Raw genomic sequence first — 20,068 nt, forward strand, 5'->3', positions numbered from 1 at the left:
ACACTGCTCCCTCCTTAAGGCTGTTCGTCTCGAATAGCCTAACGGTGCACCCCCGTTCCTTTTCCGTCCCGTAGCTGTGCTTGAAGTGTCTCCTTTGTTTCGGCTACTCTTCTTGCAGCGACTACTCTTCGTCCGTTACATCTGCTCCCTTCTTAAGACAAAACTTGTCTCAAGTAGTTTCCTTTCAGCTTGCCAGAAGATCACATTCATCCATCGCTCTCTCCCATGGCACATTCACTCTCTCTGGGGAGGCCAGTTCTTCTACATTACCGGTTCCTCCTCTGCTTGATGTCTCTTTTTCCGTTTTGGAGGGGGTCGTCCCCTCCACAAAGTCCAATCCTTGATCATTTCTTTCTTCGGAGGTTCCTTATGTTGACGTAACAGCTCTTGATGCGTTGTTTGTACTCGCTGACGTCGTTGTTCCTCCTGGTCTTCCAGCCGCTGGCTGGTACGAGACCTTGGTGCCAAATCCTTTCTCCAGCATCCGAAGGGTCCCTGGGGAGTTTCCTTCTTGAAGTCATTTCTCCAACGTTGTGCCACTGTCGTGCGACAGGATATCTTCCTGCAGATGGCAGCCAACTTTATCCGGGACGCATGATCTCCTCGGGTCCAAGATTTCCTGAAGACGTTTCTCCGGTGCCGTGACACTCTTGCATGGCAGGACACCTTCCTGCTGATGACGGCCAATTTATTCTAGGGTCCGCAGTTTTCCCGTGTCGAATTCTTTATATTTCATCGATGACGGTCCCTGCGCCTTTTCTTCTTCGGTTCTCCAACCGGCATTACTTCAGCGTCTTCTATGAGTACCTCTCGTAATTCTGCCACTTCAGGTTTCCTGTGCACTGAGGCCGGCTTTTCACCTTCTGGACGTGCCTCCATTACTAGGCAGGCCAACGTCTCATTGTCTTCGTTAGGAATCGACTGTCGGTTAACTACAACCGCTTTTCCTCTTGGATTTTTCTCTGTTGCATCCTGGCAGGCTGTCCTCTCTTCCTGCCAGGCATTGAAGTCGGCATCTAATTTTGTCAGCATGACGTCCATTTGTTCTTGGTTGACGTCTAATTTTGTTAGGAAATCTTCTCTGTCTTTTTTTCGGTTGGCTTCCATTCTGTCTTCCATCTGCACTCGGTCAGCATCTGCTTTTATTTGGATAGCTCTCATCTCTTTGTGATGTGTTTTCATGCTGGCCTCCATTCTTGCCAGCATTTCGATTATTAGCTGCATATCTTGTTTCTCCATTTTGTAGCAGTCAAATACTCGATGCACAATAATCCAATTATTTGTCTAGGCGTGTTTAAGTTCGTAAAAATTCTGACACAAGTGTAACGTGTTGAGATCGAATCTTGTTGGTCACGTGTGTAAGTTCAAATCCCACTTCTGACACCAGTTGTCAGAACAGATTGTTAACAGATTTAAGATCTTGTTCAATTTGTCAAACCACTTCAAAGGAAAAATAAGGGCATGATTCTAACTATAATCTAAAGCAGTGAGCTACTTTCCAGACAATACTCCACTAAATGCAAAGAAGAATGAAACCACCAGCTGTGAAAAGATAATATAATGACCTGAGACTCAAATGTAACTAACATTTGCTATCAGCAAATGTGTCACAGTATGTAAAATTAGGCCATGACTGCCTCCTTTTACATTCCTCCCAGTTTCAGATTTTGTTTTAAATCCAGCCTAAATTATAAGACCATTTCCTTCTTCAACAACATTAATTTAAAATCACTTCAATATTCCAAATGTTCTTCCCATCAAAGGTAAAACGGTTAATTTTTCCTGGAATCATATAAAAGTATAAAGCCTGTAATACTATGTCTACTTATGTGGTAGCATAGTTGGTTGAGGCACTATGCTACAAGCCAGAAGGTTCAAGTCCTGATGAGGTCATTTTTTTTTCAATTCACCTAATCCTTCCAGCAGCACTATTGCCCTGGGGTTGACTCAGCCTCTAACAGAAATGAGTACCAGAATCTTCCTGGGGAGTAAAGGGTGGCTGGCACATAAAGCTGACAACCTTGCTGCCATCTGTGAGCCAAATGTCTAGAGAAAATGTGGGAGCCTCAGCATCTCACAACCTTATGGGCCTTCATGGCCTATTACAGGGATTTTAGCAACAACTTATGAACAATAACAGAAATTATATAATCAAGCTATCCTATAACTGATGCATTCAACTCATACTGTGACTGCTCAGAAGTGTATATAATGCTGATTAATTCACAGTGAGGTTATAAGGTATTAAAATTACGATTCATTAACACAACGTATAAGTTCACAAAACACATTAAATTGTTCACTGTGAATTACAGCGAACATTTAAAACAGAAAAGTTGTGCATTTCACTGTAACTTATTACTACAATCATGCAATTTTTCTTGCAATGTTAATGTCATGGAAAATTTCTCAATTTATTTAGCGATGCTAAGTCAACTGCAAAGGTTATATACTGCAGTGAATGTGAAAGAGGGTAGAATGAGTATATGGAATGACTGTGAAAGCGGAAGGAGTTTCAATTATCTTCAGTTTCCTTATCACCATGTGTATCTGGGAAGAGTGAAGAATTAAGCCTTCTGGCCAAGATTCTAAATCAGTGTTCAACTGTATCAACATCAAAAAAGAACCATAATATAGTAACACTTTATATAATGAAATGAACAGACTTCAGACTACACAAATTCCTAATTTTAACCTTTGTAACTAACCTGGACACTAACTATAAACACCATACAGACACATTTAACATATCACATATGGGACAACTGGTTTGATGCAATAGTCCGAGCTACTGACAGTGTTGTTAATAAACCACAAACAAAGAAAATATAAATTGGTTAACTACAACACCAAAACTAAAATCCTGAAACTATATACTAACTCTATAATAGAGCTGTGTAACATTAACAAAAACAAAATATGCATGACTGTACAACTGTCCTGAGTCTTATTTATAATATGGAGATGGAGACCAATACAACAGAATGAAAGTCCACCATATTCTGCCCATAGTAATTAGTGACTTTATGATAATAATACTACTTGATCATCTGACAGAAAGATGTTACACCCACTTCTCAAACACCCTCAGTCTATGTACTTACCTTAATGTGACAAAGTTTCACGGCCACATAAAACAAAATGTAAAATTATGATCTTGTAGATTTTAATCTCTACATTATTAGACAGACAGCACAAAGGTAGAAAAAAGATTCTGAAGTGAACGAGAGCAAGCATTTTAAAATTTTATTCTGTGCTACTTTTTTTAATGCAATTTTGATTTCTTAGTGCTGTTCTCAAATATTTAACTCTGCCACGTTTTCAGTGCATCTTTTGGCTATCTTTATTGTATGGTTTTGCCCTGCATTCTAGTGATCAGATATCAACATAAATTTACATATTTTCTTCCAGAACCACCACCTTACCAGCATCTAACAGAGTTTCTGTGTTTTTCTTCGTGGAATTTATATCTTCACTGAACAAATTATCATCACTATAGATCAGAAGCTGATGTATCCGATTCATTTTAACACCTCCTGGTTTCCTTGAACCTTCCTAATGGCATATTCTAAAGTTGAAAAGTAATAATGATGAAGCACCTCCTTGTTTCAGATTGTTCTGAATAGGAGATATAATAAATCTGTATCTATATGAATTTTAAGTTTCATTTACACACATCTTAATCAGATTAACTAAGTTCATGGAAAACNCTTTAAGTTCAAGTTAAGTTAACAATAAAATTAAAACCACCTGGGATATTGTGAAAGTTGAATCAGGAAAGAAATCTGTTAATGAAGACGTACAAAGTTTGAATATTGAAGGGAAGTCCACTAACAATCCACAAGCTATCGCAAGTGCATTTAATGAATATTTCCTTTCATTAGCTGAGAAAACATATTCCAATAATAATAATAATAATAATAATAATAATAATAATAATCCAATATACTATCTGTCTCGTGCCTTTAACAATTCATTTCCAAATATCAATCTCAAATTCTCAACAAGGAAGGAAATTGAAAACATTATTAAATCCCTTAAGCCCAAAAATTCACATGGATATGATGAAATCTCTACCAAATTACTTAAAGCAAGCTCTGTTTACATCAGTTCACCCTTGAATCATCTATGTAATAAATCTTTATCATCAGGTACTTTTCCTCAACGCTTAAAATACGCTGTAATGAAACCACTTTTTAAAAAAGGAGAGAGAAAATGCATCTCTAATTACAGACCAATATCCATATTGACTTCATTCTCAAAAGTCTTTGAAAAAGTTATGTATAATAGACTACTTGAACACTTAAATTCTAACAACATATTAGTCAAAGAGCAATTTGGATTTAGGAAAGACCTAACAACAGAAAAAGCAACCTATGAACTAACTAACGATATTTTAAGTGCTCTCAATGACAGATTAATTGTGGGAGGGATTTTCTGTGATCTAGCAAAAGCTTTCGATTGTGTTAATCATGATATCTTACTATCGAAATTAAATTTCTATGGAATAACTGGCAAAGCTAATGAATGGATCAAATCATACCTCAAAAACAGGTATCAAAGAGTTGAAATAAATAATAAAAACTCCAGTCATAATGCATTTTCAAACTGGGGAATTATAAAGCACGGTGTTCCACAAGGATCAATTTTAGGTCCCTTACTTTTTCTTCTCTACATAAATGATCTATCTAAAACCATCAACAATAAATCTAAACCAATTCTATATGCAGATGACACTAGTATAATATTTAAGAACTCTAAATTTGACAACTTTAAAAATGACATAAATATTGTATTTGAAGCCTTAAACAGATGGTTCGAAGCCAATTTACTCTCATTAAATTTTGATAAAACCCATTACATATCATTCACAACTAAAAACAACCACCAAATTGATCTGGACATCAGTTATGCCAACAAATTAATCTGTAAAGTACTTGATACAAAATTCCTTGGAATACATGTAGACAGTACACTGTCTTGGAAAATACATATTGAACAAATTATACCTAAATTAAATGCAGCTTGCTATGCGATGAGATCAATTAAGCCTTTTATGTCACAGGAAACATTGAAGATGGTTTACCATGCCTACTTTCATTCTATTATGAACTATGGATTAATATTTTGGGGGAACTCTTCACATAGTGTAATAATTTTTAAAATACAAAAGAATATAATAAGAATCATTACAGGATGTAGAAGTAGAGATTCATGTAGAGAATTATTTAAGAAATTAAAAATTCTACCGCTTCAATCGCAATACATATTATCGCTTCTCCTATTTGTTGTTTACAACAAAGATAAATTCAAATTAAATTCTGATGTCTATAACATGAATACTAGACAAAAATATAACTTCCACCTACCCTCATCAACTTTATCAGTATATCAAAAAGGAGTCTACTTTACTGGCATAAAAGTGTTCAACAATCTGCCACAAAGTATTAAAAACTTGGGCAATGATACTAAAAAGTTTAAATCAGAGTTAAAGAATTATCTACATGCTCATTCCTTCTACTCTTTAGATGAATACTTCAATGTAAATAGAGAATGATGTAAAATTAAGTTATATTAATTTTTAAGCTAAAATTGCCTGTACTTATGTATGTAACATTTTGACTTGTTCTGTATCCAAAGGTACTAACCTGCTTAGGATTTATAGAATGTAAATAAATTCAATTCAATTCAATTCATTTACACACATCTTAATCAGATTAACTAAGTTCATGGAAAACCCAAACTCAGTGATAATATTGTAAAATACTTCCTTCCTAACAGTATCATAGATTTCCTTTTAAAACCATAAATACTGACAGCTGATGTGCTGAGACACTGTACTAACATTCTTGCTTCAATACCTGATAAAAGCTGAAAATCTGAGTCCCAGTAATTTAATCTACATTTGGTGTTAACCTCAAGAGAAGAATGCTCGATACAATTCTATGCTAAGCTTACAACAATGATATGCCTCAAGAATTACTAGTCAATTTTATTGCCCTTTCTATAAATAGGTTCAGTAATAGACTTCCTCCACAGGTGAGGCAATCCTTCCTTATTCAAAACTAAATAAGTTTACGGATCTCAGTATGAGTTTGACCTCCTGCCTGAATCAATTCTGCTTGAATGTGTTCAATACCTGGTGATTTAACTTCAATTTCTCAACAGCAATCTTAAACTCACAAGGAAAAGGCTTAGGTATTATTGGCTTCACTGTATTTTCAGTCTGCCTAACATTAAGCACTTGTAGATTCAACAGCTGACAGAAGTAAGTCATCCACCTATTCAAACTACTGTGGTAATTTGCAGACAGATAATCCTTTTCATTCATCCTTGGATTGGTAGCCCTTCTTAGTAGTAGTAGTCTTTATTTCCATAAATCCAATACTAGAAATACATTCAGAGGATGTGGAAAAGTCAGACAAAACACATAAATAAAAACAGTACAAGGTACCAAGTCAATATACAGATATGTTAAATAATACTGAGATCATAAAAAACATAACGAGTATCAATTCAACCCTTCCTATCAAAAATACTCAAAATACTTCCAAATATATAAAAGAAACAGCAATAAAATACAGCACAAAATGCTAATCATACAGATATAATAAAATAATACAACTAAAACCCAAGAAAATAACCAGCATTAAGTTTACTCTTCCTCTTAAAATTCACAAAATACTCTTCCAATACATAACATGAGTAACAAGACTAGAATTCTTCAGATTCAATTTAAAACTGTTAACACCTTTGTACAAATTATATGAATATGACCATATCAGATTAATACTACACCTTAAGGATACTCAGAATTCTCTTCCAAAGTATAATAAATAAAGTACAAATAATTAAATAAATAAACAGTACAAAAGTACTAAGTCAATGTACAAATATAAATAAATAATACAACTAAAACTCATGAGTTTTATCATTTAAAAATCATTTATGCCCCTGTACAAATCTCTATTATTCTTGTTCTTACTATCTGTTACAAGATCACTAGTTTTGTCTTTCAGACATTCCCTTTTTCTTTTTGTTCCTGGAATATCTGCTAGTTTCACACTACACACTGTCAGAATAATATCACTCGTTTGATTCGGATCCTATGACCAATGCAATTTAACTTGTTTCCTTTTATCTAACAATGCTGATATTCTTCATCAAACCATGGTCCATGCTACTCTGATTTCTAACAATCTGGATTCTCATCCGCTGAAATTTTGATAGGTTGTCTGTTACTTTCTCACACCATACTGCAGTCAATATTATCTAAGTTTTCTAAAGCTGCAAACCTATTTAAGACTTAAATGTGATACTGTCTTTTTTTAACTTCAGCATCATCTATCTTCTTGAGACTATCCTCTCTCTATCAAACTTCTGCAACCATTAGATAGTAATCATTATCGCAGACAGCTCCCTTGATACACTGGACATCAAGCACAGCACTTCTGAATTCAGTCGCCTATCTATCAGGATGTGATCAATCTATGGATCTTTCCTTCAGCAGAAGTTCAAGAGTATTTCAGAATAATGCACATGGGAATACTGTATGCCTGACAATAACTATACTATCAGCTTCACTTAAACTTTCATTCCTAATTAACAGTTTCAGGAAAATTCAATGCAGTAACAATCCTTCCTGCCAACATTCCTTCATAACTCGCAGAAAGGTATTCCTTCCAATTTCTGTGTGTAGAGACAGCCTTACATGGCTTTGGTCATGTGAGCCAAGGAGACATATTAAGGTTTGTTTAATAGTTGCATGGTAATGTGGGGATATATTTAGGTAGAGATTTGTATGCTCTTTTCACCAAGAAAGGTATCTGTCGATATGTTATCATTTCTTTGCAGTGAACTAAAGTTAAGCTTACCTAGTTCTTCTAATAAATAGAAAATGATAAACATGGTCCACCAACTCCCAAATGCAATATGCTGTACATCTGCACTAAACTACCCATTCAGCCTTGCATCCTTACATCCAATCTGGAAAATTGCTTTGTTTTCAGTGCAAGAGAAATAAGTCTCAGACAATCTCTGTTTGGATGTAGGTGCACACTTAGTTGCCATATTGCCTTCTCAGTTAGCTCTGGGGGAAGTCACAGCAATGCTAACACTCAGAGAGCAAGATTTTCAAAAATTGGTTTCTGTCACAAAGGAACATAAGACTGGAACTAACAGAGACTTTTATTTCATCTATATTCAACAAGGCAAATACAAAATGCTTAAAAGTTAGTAGCCAGTCGTCATCGTCTGGTAATAAAGTCAGACCAGTAAATCACCTGTTTTGGCCTCAGGATTGTATCTGTCTAGTAGACTCTATGAAGGTTGCCCAGGTCTTCATTTACCAACAGGTTGGTAGTAAAGAAGTTATTATAAGTATCCTATGTATAATCACCAGTCATAAAAGGTATGAACACCAACTTTTACTGCCATATCCAACAATGGTTGATTACTGGTGCTTTGTCCAGATTACAATATCCTAAGAATTTTATAGAAATAGGATGGGGTGGTATGGATTGGACTGGTATGACTCAGGATATGGACCAGTTGAGGGCTCTTGTGAACATTATGAACCTTCAGGTTCCATAATGTGTTGGGAAGTTCCTGAGTAGCTGCACAACTAACAGCTTCTCAATAAAGGCTCAGATCCACAAAGTTAGTTATCATGTCAGACACAATATGCCATGATATGACAAAAAGTTCTATTTCAGAATGTACTCTGAGCATGTGGTTCTTTTATGTCATTATATGGTATGCATAATATCTGGTGTTCATTTCCTTAAGATGAAATACTACAGACTGCTAGCATAATGTAAAAAATGGCACAGCTGGGAGGTATGCTAGGAATTAAAGTGTTAATGCTATGTCAATATATGTATTCTTATTAGGTTTTATATAAGAATTTCATAAAAATAAAACAAAGAATTTAGGAGTTAAAAGATGGAAGAAACATCATTAGAAAAATTTATAAATATGCAGAAAAAGATGGATAGATAGACGGATGGATGGACAGAAATGGTGTGCCCACAAGAATGTTTTACACATATACATACAGGCTGAATAAAAAATTATCTGGTTAATGTTCACCCTGCATAGCCAATGAAATGTTAAAGGGAAAGAGAAGAAGAATGATAGGATACAACCTATAGTGTTCACTGTCATTCTCTGACCTAAAACAAAATGTTATGAGACTTCTCAAAAGCAGTTCATCATATGAAGAATATCGGTATGACAGAAAATATTCATCTCAGTAACAACTATAAAGTCTCTTTGAAAAAAGAAAAAATGAACAAAGATAAAAAAGTTTACTCAAATCGCCAAGTACAGGGTGGGGTGCAGAAACTTCCTTTTTTAGAAGGCGAATAAAAGAAAAATTATTGCTGAGAGACAAAATTTATGTTTAGCTAATGAAAGAACATATTTTAAAGTTTTATATCATGTAATTTTAAACAAAATATCTTGAAGGTGGTGGCCACCGTTCTCTATGCAATGATGCAACCGTTTTCCAAAATTCCCCTCTGCATGTTCCAACAGGTGCACCGGAATTTTCTTCAGCTGAAGCAGGTTTGTGGGGCGATGTTTAAAAACCTCTGCCTTGAGGTAGCAAATAAAAAAAAACACAGGGCGTCAGATCAGGTCAGTGCGCTGCCCATGGGATGTCACCTCGAAGCGAGATGAGCCGCCTGGGAAACTTTGCCCTCAAAACTGTCATCGAAGCTCGGGCTGTGTGGGCCGTGGCACCATCCTGTTGGAATCAGACATTTCCTAGATCCATTTCTTCAAGAGCTCGTTCAAAAAAGTTTTTAATCATGTCCACATACCGCTGTGAATTGACATTAACTGCATGATTGTCTTCTTCAAAAACATAAGGGCCAATAACTCCAACTCTCGACAACACACACCATACTGTCACCTTATCACTGTGAAGTGGCCTCTCATGGAGCTCTGTGGGATTGTTACCACTCCAATAGCGCATACTCTGCTTGTTGACATATCCGGATAGGTGAAAATGTGCCTCATCACTAAAGAAAATTAGTGCGTCAGGGGGTAAAGTTTCCAATAATGTTTCGCATGCCGTTATTTGGTTCTGGAAATCACGTGGTGACAATTCTCGCACAACAACCATCTTATAGGGATGGAAATTAAGATGTTCGTGAAGAATTCAGTGCAATGAACGATTGGATATGTCTAGGGCAACTGCATGTTTGCGAGCAGAGCGTCTTGGAGATCTCAAAATCGACTGTCGAACTGCCTCCACATTTTCGGGCATTGTAACAGTCCGTTGTCAGCCTGATGATTTTTTTACCACACTCCTGCTTGTCCTAAAGTTCTCTACCCACAAAACAATCGATTTCTGGTCGGGAACCGGACCTCTGGGCTTAATTCCGAAGTGAGTACAGAATGCACGCTGCACCACCACGTAGGAACGGTCATTTGAAAAATACGTTTCGACAGCAAACACACGCTGCTCAGTCGCCCACCTGATGTTTCCTACTGAGGGGTATTAGACAGAAACTTCTGCGACTGCTGCGTTCACCGAGCCTATTCCCACTTTTCTGCGACCTCCCCTCCCGTCACAATGCATCTTCACAAAAAGGAAGTTGCTGTGCCCCACAAGACTTAATGACCAAATTCACACTTCACCGCACTGGAACTTATCATAGACTTGGCTGTTACAAGTGTTCTATCTTCTCGGACATAACACCATGTAGTCTTGGGAATATTACCAAATGTTTTGGGGAAATACATCACCTCTTACCACTATTTCTGAAACTTACAAACTTTTCTTTAACAGCTACAAAGTCAGCAATTTCAGTTTGGCCATAACGTTCATACTACACTGGGAAAACATGATGTAACATGATGTAGAAAACTAATGCCATATTTAATTGAAAAGTTGGATGTGACAGAACATGGTATAAATTTGGGGGCTATACTATTCACATTCTGGACACAAAAATGCTAGCCCAAAATTAAGGTCCACAAGATCGGGAGGCTACTGAAGTCCAGCTCAATTTCAGGCTCGTAAGTACTGAAGACCGATTTACAATGAAAAAGTTATAAATGCACTGAAGTCACAAGAATACATTCAAAGATGACATGACATGTCATGTCATGTTATCTATTTCAGTTCTTGGAAGAGCCATTTTTTGTTCAGGCCAGGTTTACTTTTTGCCAACTTCACCTACATCAACCCCACTAATTATGAATCTCCAGTGATGTTAAAACTCCAAAGACTGGCCAGTTGTACAGGTTATAACACAACAGCCAATCTGACTTTCACCAGATGTACACTAAAACTGAAAGGTGTTAAGTTCCTCTAGAATGTAAGAAATTTCTTCCATCATAACATAAGAGAGTAAAGCATCTCAAGAATATTATTCACTGTTATGATCAAACTGGAAACCATACAACTCCATTATCTAACTTCATGGAACCTTTCTTGAGAAGCTAACACTCTCATTTATCAAGAAATTATCCACCTTCTATACATCCCAAAAGTCCATTACTGTTGACAAGAGTATGCCACTGCTCCCTGTCCTGAAGCAAATGAATCCAGTCCATGCCATCCTCTGTTTTGTAAGATTCCTGTGCAACATTTTATAACATGCTGGTCCTTTATGATCAGTTGGCAGCACCCCTACCCAGTCCCTCAGGCTGGAGGATTACTTCATGTTAGCTGTCTGCAACTGCATACTCATTACATTCACAGCTGAATGCTGTGGTGATGAACAACTCACAATAATTGCATCAGGGGAATAGCAATTGATTCAATGACTAGGCTAACATTAAGACTGTGGTCTTCTGGGTTTACACTATGTAACTGGTACCAACATTTTGAACATACCTCCTGCATCAGAATAGGTTTGTTTGAGGAATGCTTCAAGATCTACCACACCAAAGCCACTTTCTAGCAGAAAATAATGTTAAGATATTATAATAGAAATTATGCTCATGGAAGTCTAGACTATTTATTATGCTTCCTGAAAATGTCATAAAAATAACTTAGTAATTTCTAAAATATATAATAGTTAAAGAACACTGTAAGAAATGTCTGCTAAAGGGTCATTTAAATACTACTGTAGTGTACTGCTAATAGGTGCTTAACTGCTGTCTTCCAGGGTTTAGTGTTGCCCATTATTTCTGTTTCAATAACATGTATCAGTAATCCTTTTCAACAATTTGCAGTACTCTACACATCTTCTCAACCTGTTCCTACTTTCTGTTTTATTACTTTCTTGCTTTTTGCCTACTGCCACTGAAAAGGGGCTGCTTCTTATTACTGGAAAGATATGTTACCCTGTTTAATGCCCTGTAGCACGCCCAGTAAGAAATATGTGATTTTCAAGATTGAATGCAGAATGAATAGTGGGTATTTCCAAATGTTTTGGTTACCTCTGCTACTTCTCCCCTCCACTAATGAAAATAACTGAGAGCTCACTGTAGTATCATAATGAGATTACTTTCTTAAGTTTCACTGCCATGAAAACGCTAATCTTGCTAATGTCAAATTTTACAGACCTCTGTGGTGGGTGTGTGGATGATTTACAGAAGACAGAGCAAATTAATTAAAACAGGGGAATTTTCCACTTAAAATGCCCAAAAGTAACATAAGCTATCTGTCCCAGTACTACAAACACAACAAAAATGTATCAACAATATAATACAGCCTAGCATATTTAAATCTTTTGATGAAACTGGTAAAATCCTTTGATGCATTTCCAAGCACAAGAAGCCATTGAGAGATGGAGCAATGTTACTGAACATGCTTAGTATCATATCTCCTGAACATGCTGAGTTTTGCTGGTCATTCTAGCAGGCAGGGTAATAGCTACATTTCTGAGCAGGCAACAGTTCAGTACCAAACTTACCACCATTCCTGTGGCTACCAATGACGGTTGTTGTTGTTGTGGTACTGCATCTAGACAGAGGTGCACTTTTAGATTTCCTGATGGAAGGGAAGCCACCAAAGGCAGTACAATTCACACCAGTAGCATACTCTGCAGGAGGTGGTATCACAAAATCTAATGGTGAACTCTGCTTGAATATGGATTCAGTTGCTCCTTGGATCTCAGAATTCCCGTTCACTTCTGCAGCACAAGGATCTGCCTTCAAAATATCTATAGCCTGAAACACTGTATCCTCTTCAGGTCTCAAATTCAAGTTAGAATCGTCTTCTGTTTCTGCAGTGGTCTGCAGGTCTGACACGCTTGTATGAACGGATCTTTTGCCAACGCTGAACACAGAACCAGCTGCCCTGATGTGCATCACCGAGTTGTCTATGGGATGTGCTGGTGGTCTTACGGTGAACCACCGCCCATATCCTGGGCTGAATATACAGTCACTAGATGACACTGGAGGAAGGAAACCATCACCATGGATAGCAACACAGACATGTTAAACCCTAATTTACCCAGGCTGTAAAGACAATGAATGTACTATTATGGCAACAAGCAGACATGCTACAAAGGTTAAATATCATGTGGAACACATTGAAACAGACTAAAGGCAGGAACAACCAATGCAATTTTTCAGCACATATGGTATAGTCAGCTGCAAGATATCTGACAGTCAGTCAAGTCTGCCCGTCCCATCTGTCCGTCCACCCTCCTTCCCACCCACCCATCCACAAATTATGTGAAGAAAAACATGCATATTATACCACATTTTAAATTACAGCATTAACACAAGCACAGTGAAATCTCAATCTAATGTATTTCAGGACTGTTGTCAAATACTCCAAAATATTATATTGAGTAATATTACACTATATCCTTACAAGCCCACACATGCCTTCTATTTTGTTGAATGATGAAGTAATTAAATATGAATGTCCATTATGTTATACATAACAAAATTCTTGAAACTTCTGCAAGTGTTATACAGTTTTACATGCTTATGTGAAACAGTTATGTGTGTACATGAAGTGCTACAATTAACATCAAAAGGAACTTAACCAGAATCAATGCTACCACAAAATCTGTGATTTCAGTACATTGGTGCCCTAATAAAAATGTATTTTACAATTGTGTTGTGCTAACATTTACGAACTTCAGTACGATAAATTCTTCTCTTATAGTAAAGGAACATTAAATTCACATGTGATGATTCACAGTTAATTGATACTTACCTGAACTGGTGTGAGGTCAAAACTATGGATCTATACTGAACGAAAAAACAATTAATGTTTCACTGTTCACTGATTTAAACATGGCCTAACTCAATCAAGAATGTATTTTCTTTAATTGTGATGTTTTGCTACCACAACAGAAAGAACAGTTTTCTTGTAGAGTTACCTATTATGACAGAATAAAAGACTTAAGCAGCATGATCAATTATATTTTAATTAAGTATACATGGTAATTTAAAGTCCTATAACCAGAGTTTAAAAGGTTGTTAAAGAGATAATTTTGAGCAGAAAGTGTAAACAAACAGTTGTCTGATCTGCAACCATTTCAGTGTAAAGGTGTTCCAAACTGCAAATATAATTACAAAAAAGGAGAAGCTCTGACTGACCTAGTACAGAGGTTACTCTATAAGACACAGTAAAAGCAAAGTATATGTTGCCAGCTCACCACCAGAATGAAGGACAAAATCACAACATAAAGACAGTGAATAAACAAGTGACTTTTTTAAAAATGCGGTGACATTCAAATATCTGGGAATGGCAGTAACATATCAAATTTTTATCAAGAAATTAAAAGTGGACTAAGTTCAGAATATTTTGTCTTTTCACCTGCAATCTAAAAAAAATTAAAATTAAAATACGCAAAACTTTTAAGTTTGCATGTATTTTGTATTTTACCCATTAAAAGCAACATTAAACAAACCCAGAATAAACCTAGCTAAATCATAAATTACTCATTTAGTCACTACTCCAAGCTAAAATCTAACACATACACCTACACAAGTAGCAGGTCACAGGCATCAATCAATGGATGGACAATAATGAAATGTTACCATTCCTCTATGAAGATTTGTATATGAAACAAATCTCAGGTATCAGAGGTACTCATACACTAAGGGACTGGCAACACAATGGTTTATCATACATTAAACAGGCAAAGTTGTCCCTGTGCTCAGCTAATTAAGCACTATGCCATTAGGGCATATGGAGGAATGGATGTAAAGATCCATGTTTTCTTGACCTTGGCACTAGTTGTAGGTGAATGAAAATGCTTAATATTTGAGTTATTTTATTTTCATCCCACCAGATGTTTTCATCTACAGAGTCCATCATCAGGTGGTTTAAATGAATTACACTATTTCATACTTGAATTATTACAATTGTTCTATTTTTTACATTTTACATGTTTCCATACCTTGATTAGCTTCTTTAGTGCAAGAAAAATGGTTACAAACTAGGAATTAGCTATGTAGAACTGAGATTCCCACAGCTGTGGTTATGAAGAGTAATATCTTCTGGGACATGGTGCCATGTAGTCCACTGAAAGTCAACCGATGTTTTGGAGGAACATAACACCTCCATCTTCAGGATCGAATAAGCCAAGACAGATACCAGTGTGAAAGCAGGTGGCAAGTCAACAGAATACATGTTGTTATATCCCAGCAGATACTATTCTACCAATTAGCTGACTGACTGAAAACCCTGTGTGGGTACAAGAGGTTACCAAATGAGTCACCTACTGCTAAAACAGCAGAGTCAGAAACAACCATTCTGCTCGAGAAACAGCACTTCTGTAGTTTACGTCTTGCAACTTCATGATAGGCTCAACCATCTGAGGTAAATTTTCAAATTCACATGGAGACATGTGCACAACATTCTTTTTTTAATCTTGACAATCCTCAGTACTCAGCAAATTTATAACCGAATGCTGGACACCCATTACACTCACAGTCATACAAATTACATTTTTCTCACTGCCTTATTTATGTAATGTAAATTTTGAGATATCTCAATCCAATTCACACTGCAACAGATCAGTTCCTTTAATCCAACATATGCTAGATGCCCAGCTCATCTAACTTCCTTGTCTGAAAGGTAGGTTAAATGTTTGTAGACAAAATGTAATTTCTCCTGTTTTCCTTTTTTTCTTTGTGGGGGGGAAATGGGAGGGAGGGAAGAAAGTCATTTGTACATACCCACATGCTTAAAAGCACATACTCATTATGCCTTGATGAACAAACACAAAATGCCTCATTTCTTCAGAAGTGAATTTCACTATATTTACAAATGTAATAAAATTGTCTGAAGTGACAATGTAGATTACCAATGACATATTCTTATTAAGTCAAACAATATATTACTATGCATACAATGGCAGGATCATACAGGACTATAAACACCAGCATATGAATGCAAGAAGAAACATATGATCATTAAGTATACTACCTAAATCTCTGGAGCAGTATGATGATTTAACTATTACTTATCAAATAATTACAAAATACAGAGTAGATAATGAAAAGTTCAGTCCAGTGTGACATACGAGTTTACAACACTTCAGTCCTCATTCACCTTACATGTTTCTTTTCAAAAGAATCATCTTCAGAGGCGAACCACTACGATAAGGAAACACTGTCACATAAGATATTTTAACAATATGCACTTTAGATATGACTAATGCTCTCTATATAAATTTTGTTATCACGGTTGGTTTTGATGTTTGTCTTAGGCACTCACAATGGTGCTTCTTGAAGTGTAGATTTACTGGTTACAAAATAATTATTTTCCATCCTTTCTTCCAAATACTCTATTTAAAATATAATATATTCAAAGTTGACAATCACGTGAGATGAACAGGCCAAGAAAATGACTATGGCTCCCTTCAGATACATGTGTAACACAAATCACAGTATGGGCTGCTAACAAATCAGTGGTAAAAACAAAACTAATTTTGGAACTTGCTTTGCACATGTTGCAGTTATAAGCAAAAATAACCTAATATTAAAAATCATGTTATATGTCAGCAATACCTAAATATAAGAGTGGGAGTAACATTTAGGCTCTCATAATGATCAAATAAATTAATGGTATTAAGGGTTAAATGACAATTGTCTTGCAGTTTTGTTAGTGAAATATAAAATGTGGGCCACGCTTTAGAACCCAGTATCTGATATGGAATAATATCTGTAATCTGATTATACATTAGTGAGATTTCACTGTAGTTTTACAAGAGGTCTAATGCAGTACCTGTACTGTTTCGCTCCTGGTCAGCAACATGCTGCTGAATGTCAATATAATCAACATCAGGGTCACTTGTTGAGAGATGGCGTTGGTGTCTGTTAACTGTTGTCAGTCCCCCATCTGGACCAGTAACAGCAGCAAACTGATTTCCCAAGATAATGGTCCCAATGTTCTTACGTGGTAATTCATGTGGATTCCGACCATGAAGGATAATAGGTTCTGACTGCCTCACATCATGCCTGTTACAGTACAACTAAACAGCACTCTCACAGCTATATAAAAAACAAGTCTAATATTGATTCTGCAACTAAATTTATGGGAGAATCATTGGGTAAGACCATACTGGCAAAAACACATTCTCTCAATCTTTTTGAATTTCTTTACTAAAAGTTTAATAAGAGATAGAATTTTTTTCATCACTGCACTGTTGCTGCCACAGTGAAATCACAGTATGACAGAGACAGGTGAATTTCTTGTTTATGCACCAACTGTAATAATTTATGCACTGAATTAAAGCTAAAGAAGAGTAAAATCCATATTTATTAAAAATACAGTCTTATTACTTCACCAGAGGTTGGTCAAAAAAGAATGCAAAATAAAGCAGTAGATATCTAAAGAGCTTTATATCTTTGCTTTCACACCTAACATCATGCTGCTACTTTTCATGTACAAAGTGTGCAACCACAGCAATACAAGAAAGTTCTTCAATATGTTAGAAATGTTGGATTAAACATGTTAACAGTTTGATGTTTGCCTCCTGGAAAGAAAGAACACTGTTGTTCTGTTCAAACAAAACCACAGGCAAGCTGTGCCAGTTATACTTGTGAGTCCCAAAACATGACATCAAAATTACGGGGGATATGAATGTAAATATAGTGGGAGATCCTAGAGTACCATATGTGGGACACACTGGCCTTCAAGAATGTAATAACAATGGAATAATGATGATCTATTTTACAGTCATCAGGAATTTGGTTGTAAGTATTATGATGTTTCCACATAAAAGTGTCCATAAGAAAACATCGATATCTCTCGATGATCAAACAAGAAATAAAATCAACTATGTTATGACAGATACAACACATGCAAGGAACATAACTGACATACAGAAGTGCCGATTATAACTCAGAACTCACTACTGTTAGATTTTGATGGAAGAAGTTTTAGGGCAAGTGACGTGACTTCCTCTGTGAACAATTCCTAATCTTTCATAAAGCAAAAGAAGTGCTTTCAACATAATACCGATTACTTTTTTAACTGAGTTTAATATAAAATAGCACATCAATTTAAGAAAGGAAACAAATAATGTCCAATTTATTTAGTATGTTCCCTGAAAACGTTGTCTTCAATAAAATTTCACTGGAACTAAACGAGAGATGTATTGGGTAACTATGTAATACTTCTTGGATTCTTATAAAATATCCGAAACTAGCAAAAAGAAAATTACACCCCAGCAAGACGCGTTGAATCAAACTTGATATATCCAGTTACCACGTCAAACCCTGTGTCTAGTCACATGTGCCAATACTACATTGTTAATATCGCAATTCTAACATATTAATACACACAATCACTTCGTTATATTGTCAAAATATTAAATTCTAAGCCTCATGGCCACCTTGCATTACCCTGAATTGCTATGTAATTTACAGCCACGAGAAATCTAGCAAAAGAAAAAAATCCCACAATGACAGCATAAGCAATACATGAGAATATATATCACTTACCCGCTGAGGTATCTTTGAATGAAACAGCCAGATGATGGTCCCGAAGAATCAATTTGATCTGCATTTTCATTCTGATTGTTTACTGAAAGCTGACGAATAAATCCTGCTACCTTCTTCCGCAAAGAAGGCATCATCTATGATAAAATAAATTATCAATATACCGACATTTTTATCGCTTTAACACCAATTACACAACCAGTCACTCATTTAAATCAATAATATGTTGAATAATATATGTTGACACAACTACTGCACGCCATTTTTCCTCCAGTCACTCTTCTTCATTCTTCTCGCTCTTTATCGCTTACCTTCCATCGCCTTCTATGCTTTCTATCCTTTCTATCGTCTACTAGAGGTCCTAGAGCCTAGAGACGCTAGAGACCGCTAGTACCGCTTGAGACCGAACCCGCATTGTCAACCCACTCACTGTACAATCTGTACAATTGTACAAACTGCATTCTCACATTGAAGGTCAACCACATTACTTCACCATACTCGAAGCGCTGGAATTATAACTAGGGCCATCTACATCCAGAGGCAACATCTACCTCGACGAAACACTATATCAAGCAGTCCCATTATACTACTCACTTAAATTCGCTAGTGGGGTGTGGAGTCCAGCTGGGTCCCTTCAGCACGGCGGCCACTGATTGGCCTATAGTACCTGCCCCGGATGATTATGAGGATGGAGAATTTGGTGTAATGAAGATTGGCAAGGAAAAACGAAATACTCGGAGAAAACCCGCCCCAGTGCCACTTTCTTCACCATAAATCCCACTTGACCAGACCCGGGATCGAACCCAGGCCGCAGCGGTGGGAAGCCAGCGACTAACCGCTTGAGCTATGGCGTGGTCCGTAATTACTTACTTGCTCATGGAGTTGAACCCTTCTTGAGGAGCCGTCAATTCTACAGCTACTCAAGAATTTCCCAGCATTTTATGAAACCTCAAGGTTCATTACCATGTTCACAAGAGCACTCCACTAGTCCCTATCCTGAGCCAGACCAAACCAATCCATATCATCCCATGCTATCTCTCTAAGATTTATTTTAATATTAAGAAAGCAGTCTTCTGGGATGTGGCACCATGTAGATGTGGTGTTAACCGACGTTTCGGAGGAACGTATCGCCTCCATCTTCAGGGTAGAAGGAAAAATAAGAACTCCGCAAGCGAACAGACCGTGAGAACCG

The 20,068-nt window shown here is 36.5% G+C and overlaps 1 protein-coding gene across 3 annotated transcripts in view; it reads right to left on the reverse strand.

The window, feature by feature from the left end:
- The window catches only part of LOC111866588 (PP2C-like domain-containing protein CG9801), a 43,337-nt gene extending 23,993 nt beyond the window's left edge, over positions 1-19,344 (reverse strand). Inside the window, exons 1-4 of one of the 3 annotated variants that reach the window (XM_023855680.2) lie at positions 19,188-19,344; positions 18,880-19,013; positions 17,159-17,391; positions 12,876-13,358 (exon numbers count right to left, since the gene is read on the reverse strand). In XM_023855680.2, the coding sequence (XP_023711448.1) occupies positions 12,876-13,358; positions 17,159-17,391; positions 18,880-19,013 (850 nt within the window). In that variant the 5' untranslated portion in view covers positions 19,188-19,344. The other 2 variants (XM_023855681.1, XM_023855683.1) reach the window with 2 other exon arrangements.
- Positions 19,345-20,068: the final 724 nt, after the last annotated feature.

This window comes from Cryptotermes secundus, unplaced genomic scaffold (genome assembly GCF_002891405.2).
Source record: "Cryptotermes secundus unplaced genomic scaffold, Csec_1.0 scaffold666, whole genome shotgun sequence".
In the NCBI taxonomy this organism is placed as follows: domain Eukaryota; kingdom Metazoa; phylum Arthropoda; class Insecta; order Blattodea; family Kalotermitidae; genus Cryptotermes; species Cryptotermes secundus.